Source organism: Temnothorax curvispinosus, unplaced genomic scaffold (genome assembly GCF_003070985.1).
Source record: "Temnothorax curvispinosus isolate PA1 unplaced genomic scaffold, ASM307098v1 QBEX01016274.1, whole genome shotgun sequence".
Taxonomy (NCBI): Eukaryota; Metazoa; Arthropoda; class Insecta; order Hymenoptera; family Formicidae; genus Temnothorax; species Temnothorax curvispinosus.
This window is the reverse complement of record NW_020226054.1, coordinates 2,591-8,590: the sequence shown is the minus strand read 5'-3', so window position 1 is coordinate 8,590 and position 6,000 is coordinate 2,591. Positions and strand designations below refer to the sequence as shown.

The 6,000-nt window shown below is 52.7% G+C and overlaps 1 protein-coding gene across 1 annotated transcript; it reads left to right on the top strand.

Moving 5' to 3' along the window:
- The first annotated feature begins 1,508 nt into the window (after positions 1 to 1,508).
- On the top strand, positions 1,509 to 5,579 carry LOC112466491 (flocculation protein FLO11-like). Its single transcript, XM_025034591.1, has 4 exons — positions 1,509 to 1,827; positions 2,641 to 2,830; positions 4,088 to 4,260; positions 4,384 to 5,579. The coding sequence occupies exons 1-4, from the start codon at positions 1,509 to 1,511 to the stop codon at positions 5,577 to 5,579; spliced, it is 1,878 nt and encodes a 625-aa protein (XP_024890359.1).
- Positions 5,580 to 6,000: the final 421 nt, after the last annotated feature.

Here is a 6,000-nt window from a genome sequence, read left to right as displayed (position 1 = left end):
CAGTAGATGATTAGCTGCGTCATATGGATTATATCAAAATATTACTTATATCAAAATACAATAAGTCGTCACGATTTTCTTGCACTTAAATTACCGATATTTTTATAAGTTTGTAGTACTTCATCGAAGTTATCCAACGCTTCTGGAGTCGTGCTAAGGATGGTTGTGTCTGAAGCGTTGCTGGGTTGCGGCTCGACTTCCTCGATCTCTTCCTCATCGGTCAAATACTGTCTAAAATTTAACAAGAAAATTTTATAGTAATGTATATGTGTGTATATATATGTTTGCTCAGAGGTATATATAAAGTTTAAGTGAACTCACGCGTATTGGCGACTCTAATTCCGGAACTGTTTACGTTTTTTTGAAATGTATCAATATATGTACAGTCCTGGAATATATGGTTATATATTCCAGTGTTATATATTCCAGGTGTACATTTCAGAAAACGTAAATATCAGTTCCGGAATACCTGTGTGCAAACATATATTAATTATAATATATTAAAATTAAAAAGAAAAAGGCCAATTTTTATAAAAATATTAATTTACCTGATGTGTAGTATAATACAATAATTAAAATGATGGTTATTGATAATAATAATAAAGTTCCATCAGATGTGACGACATTAGGTCTGACATCATCTAAAACAATAAACAATAAAACAATTTCTAATTAGTAAATATAAAAACATGGAGTCCGTTCCACTTATCGCTCGCAACGCTCGTAGAATCATTTCATCCTTGTTGTTTGTTAAATGTTAAACAAGGACGAAATGATGCTCGCGAGCGTTGTGAGCGATAAGTGGAACGCAGCCCATTAGTACTTATATTAATTGCAATGTAGTCATTTATTATACTTACCTGATGTTAATGGAATTTAATCCATAACGATAGCAACTATCAACAATACTTTTACTGTGATATACATTGTGCCCAACTGATGATAGAGGATCCGAGTCGACAATAATAATACGTGTTATACGTATAAGAGCCAAGGTGACAATGATAACTCGATTTGAAATAGTGATTCGGCAAGCGAGACAAAACAAGAAAACGACGATATCGAGACTCTTCTCATACGCTTGAATTTTGATCTAATATCGAAGCTTGATAGTATGAATATAGCAAGATTTTTTAATGTTCTTGATTTGATAGACGAGCGAAAATCTCGTCTCGATCTCGTTTCCTTGGTTTCTTGATATACGAGATTCTCGATCGTTCAGTCATAAAGTCAACTTATAATGTCTGGTCAAAGTATGAAACGAATACATAACGATGAAGAAATGGGAAAACATAAAGCAAAATCTTTGCGAGCTGAAGCATTTATGATTAATGTTGATGAAAATAATAAGAAATTCGCTACGTGTAAATTATGCACTGAAAGCATAAAAATTATAAAAATGACGAATGGAAATACGCGACCGGACTGAAAAGACATTTAGAACGAGAATATACTGAATTGTAAAGGAAAATTTATGATACAGATGCAGGAACATCAAATAAGGTCCCATGTGCGAATTTCAAAAAGGCTCGGTGCTGGCTTGGTACTGGTGCCAGAATTACCAGTACTGGCTGACGATTCTGGACCAGTACAAGCTAAGATCGGGGTCATTACTGGGGCAATGTCGGAATGATAACACGGGTCCCAGTCTTGGCGCCAACTTTGGCCCGACACAGAGTACTAGTACGGGGACAACACTGATTGCCAGTATTGGGCTAACTCTTGGCGCCAACTTTGGCCCGATACAGAGTACTAGTACGGGGACAACACTGATTGCCAGTATTGGGCTAACTCTTGGCGCCAACTTTGGCCCGACACAGAGTACTAGTACGGGGACAACACTGATTGCCATATTACTCGCGGCGTGTTGCTTCGTGCTGCGGTCGTTACCTCCGGCGCCGCTCGAGCAAAAAGCTTTCTAAATCCCCTCGCGGCGTGTTGCTTTCGCGCGGTTGTTACCTCCGGTCCCGAGCGAAAATTTTCTAAGTCGACCCAATACATCCCCAGTACTGAGCCGACTTTCGACCGTAGATAAATATCATTTCTGGCCTTATACATGGTCAGTACTGAGACGAGACTCGCCTCGAAACAAAATATGGTTGGGAAACGATGCTCCCCGCATCGATTTTGACGCCCCTTTCGTGTACGTATTCCACAAACGTTTTACACATTCTTACGAACCAAGCAAAACGCGTTTGCACGTCTGTACGTATCGCTCGTGTCGCTCGGCTCGCCAAGCGCACCGAACCTCTTATAGTACCCAACCGGCCGGCCGAGCGATCGGCGACGCACGGTCTTACGCACGGTCGCTTACGGGCGCCGGAGGCGAGACGCGAAGCGAGACGAATGACACTATAATTGGGGGTACTTGTAACCGAGAGGCACGAACGCGGTCGTTACCTCCGGCGTGGGCTCTAGCGAAAAGTCCCCTCGCGGCGTGTTGCTTCCGCGCCGCGGTCGTTACCTCCGGCGATGCTCGAGCAAAAAGCTTTCTAAGTCCCCTCGCGGCGTGTTGCTTTCGCGCGGTTATGTTACCTTCGGTCCCGAGCGAAAATTTTCTAAGTCGACCCAATACATCCCCAGTACTGAGCCGACTTTCGGCCGTAGATCAATATCATTTTCGGCCTTATACACGGTCAGTACTGAGACGATACTCGCCTCAGAACAGAATATGGTTGCATGGGAGTACTGGTCACCGAGACTGGCACAATACTGATCTAGCGGTTTATCCGTACTGGGGCAGTACCACCCATCAAGTTTTGGCAGCCAATATTGTACCACTTCTGGGCCATACGGACAACTCTGGCAGAAGTCCGACATTCGCACATGGGTACCTTTTCCACTTACCTTGTGTCCATTTCCCTCCCCAAACCCCCCATTCCCCCTCGCGTTGTCCAGCGTTGATCCACTATAATGATGACGATGACGATGACGATGATCCCTTCGAGAAACGAGGCCTGACCTGAAACATAGAAACAAAGTTACGATTAACTAAGCGTACGTACGTACCTACCTATCTACCTACCTACCTACCTACCTTCTCTCCATACTTACCTTGCGTCCTATCCACTCCCACCTTCCACTCCCTCGACGGTGTGCCACCTTGGCGCGGTGAGAGAGCCACCCTGCGTACGTTCTCTCTTCGTCCATCTCATCCGCCGCAACGGTATCGGTGGTCCAACCACCGAGAGGGCCCGACTGATGATGATCGACGACTGAGAGAACCTGCGCAGGGTCCAAGAGCACACCACCACTACCACCACCTCTACCCCCAACGAGAAGTTGTCCGGGCCGCTCGGAACTGATCCGAGGTCTGGGTCGGGCAACCCCTTGTGAAGGGCGAGAGGGAGGGAGGGAGGACCCGTCGGGCTGCCAGGACGTTTCCTGGTTAAGGCCGGCGGGGAGGGCTCATCGGACAGAGACCGCATCCACTGATGGAGCGCCTGTGCTCTGCCCTCTCGCGGGCGGCGGCGGGGGACTGGGATCGAGCGCTGCTCGACCGGATCTTCCTTTAGGAACGACCCGGAATCGAGCGCTGCTCGGCCGGATATCCCCCGTGCAGCTTTGCGCGCGGGAGGGGTACGGTGGGACACCTCCGTCTATCCTAAACTGTCCGCGATGAGTCGAACGAAGGCGGGGGTCGCCGGTGCCGGAGGTTACCTCGGCCGGCGACCCGAGAGACTCCTAGGCCGGCTCCCCTGGCGGGAGGGAGCGTTGGAGGGGTTGCGGCCTCCTTCCCTCCCGAACGTCAGGGGAGTCTCCGTGTCCCGCGCGCGTGGCGGCGCCCTCCGCGGTGCCCCTGTTGTCGGAGGCAGGGGACCCCCGAAAACCCGCGGTGCGGTGGCTCCTCGATGGGCCTTGCCCGCGGATGTGTAGGGGGCATACCAAGGAGCCCGACCCAGATAAACCATTCCTGGGACAATGGCATAGCCGACCCTCCCGGGAGAACTCGGGACCCGGCTCGCGCGGGACTCCTCGTCGTAGTGAACGATGAGTGGGTCGCGCGCGCGACCGGTGAGGGCACGCCCGGGTCGGCGAGCCGCGGAGGGTCCAGGGACACCGTTATTTTCATGAACCCTAACTTTAGTCGCCAGGACTATAAACTGACCTCACCACCACCACTACCACCACCGACGCCGCCGCCGCCGCCACCGCCGCCACCGCCGCTGCCACCACCGCCGACGACGCCACCACTAACAACACCACCGACACCGCGTCAATTACCGCGAATTATCTGGCAAGAGACAGTCGTCCCGGCTGGTCCGCGACAACCACCGTTTACATGGACTTTAAAACGATCGCAAATTGTAGCAGCGGCAGCTACGAGAAGAACAACGGCAACAAATGTACCGTCACCGACGACGACGACGCCGCCGCCACCAGCGACGACGACGACGACGACGCCGCCACCACCGACGACGCCGCCAACACCGACGCCGACGCCGCTTCCACCACCAACGCCGCCGCCGCCGCCTCCACCACCAACGCCGTCGCCGCCTCCAACACCGACGCCGACGCCACCACCACCGACGACGACGCCGCCGCCTCCTCCAACACCAACGCCGTCGCCGCCTCCAACACCGACGCCGACGCCACCACCACCGACGACGACGCCGCCGTCTCCTCCAACACCGACGCCGACGCCGCCACCACCGACGACGACGCCGTCGCCATCCCTCACGCCGCCGCCACCAATACCGACGCCGACGCCGTCCACCAGCGGAGGGAGGAGCAGCGCCAGGAGCAGCAGCTGGAGCAGCAGCAGCTGGAGCAGCAGCAGCAGCAGCAGCAGCAGCGCCAGGAGGAGCAGCAGCAGCAGCGCCAGCAGCGCCTCTACGTACCTACCCACCGACGAACTACGAATCTTCAATCCCATTTCCGTCGAACTCGACTTGAGAGACATGAGCGGCGTCTTGATCGAGTCGGACGTGGACTCCATTTTGGTCGCGGCGACCACGTTGGAGCCATTCGTATGTAAAACGGTGATGACGGTCGAAACAAGACCACCGGCGATTCATCGTTGCGCCAACGTCAAGTTAACTACGTACCTCAACAATAGAGAGAAATTCCAACCGCTCCGTTCGGCGACGTTCGTCGCTCGACCGGACGAAGCGAGCGCGAAACGAATATGGTACGAGTGCAAACTCGCGACTGTCGACCAACGATTGTTGTACATGTTGTTCCAAACGGAGGGCGATTCGACAGCGACGCAAGCGGAGATAGAGGCTACGGCGGCGGTGTCCGACAGCGACTCGGAACAACCAGCTTTCCGACGTTCGTCCGGTCGCGAGAGGGACAGACCCCTTCGTCGAGCCACGTCGTCGTTCATTCGCGACGTAATCATAGCGGCGGCAAAGAATCTACCGACGAGCACGGTGACCGCGCGAACCGGAATAACCGCAACGGAATACGAGGTCGCGCGAAAATTCAACGTCGCTCAGCAGGACTTCGGTCGATACGCGCGCCTCGTTACGCAACAACTGTCGAGTCTCGACTTATTGAACACGCACGGCATCCACGTCGTGCGATTCTATCAATGCATGCACGGCCTCAGACTGCCGTGCGAACACGCGGCTTGAGCCTGCGCGACGTCGCTTACGTGGATCATCCGCACATGGACGTCGTCCAATTGCACAGAGCGAACACTCTGACGGACGATGAGGGCAGACCGTACGTCGTGCGTCTCGACGGGACGAGAGCCGAGGCGACCGACAGGACGCTACCGACGCGATTGTGGAGCCTCTTCGACAACGCCATTATTCTCGGCGACGGCGCAAGAATCAGGAGATACCGCGTAGGATTTATGAGCCAGTACGGTAACTTTACGTGCCACGCGTCCCGCACGTGGTCCAAGCACCTCGTCACTTATTGCCAGGTATACAATTCGGCGGCCAAGATGGCTCTGCCCGTAAATTTCGGCTCTTTGGCGACGTATCTGATCTGTCAAGGATACGAGGGCGACCGCAAATTACTGGACACGCGACTGAACATTAAGCAACA

Excerpts from the sequence above, each read along its gene's own strand:
- LOC112466491 (XM_025034591.1), top strand. The coding sequence starts at position 1,509 with ATGTGCGAATTTCAAAAAGGCTCGGTGCTGGCTTGGTACTGGTGCCAG. Across the intron at positions 1,828-2,640 it reads TGGCCCGACACAGAGTACTA|TACTGAGACGATACTCGCCT; the intron begins GTACGGGGACAA and ends ATACACGGTCAG. Across the intron at positions 2,831-4,087 it reads AGTCCGACATTCGCACATGG|TCGCCAGGACTATAAACTGA; the intron begins GTACCTTTTCCA and ends CCCTAACTTTAG.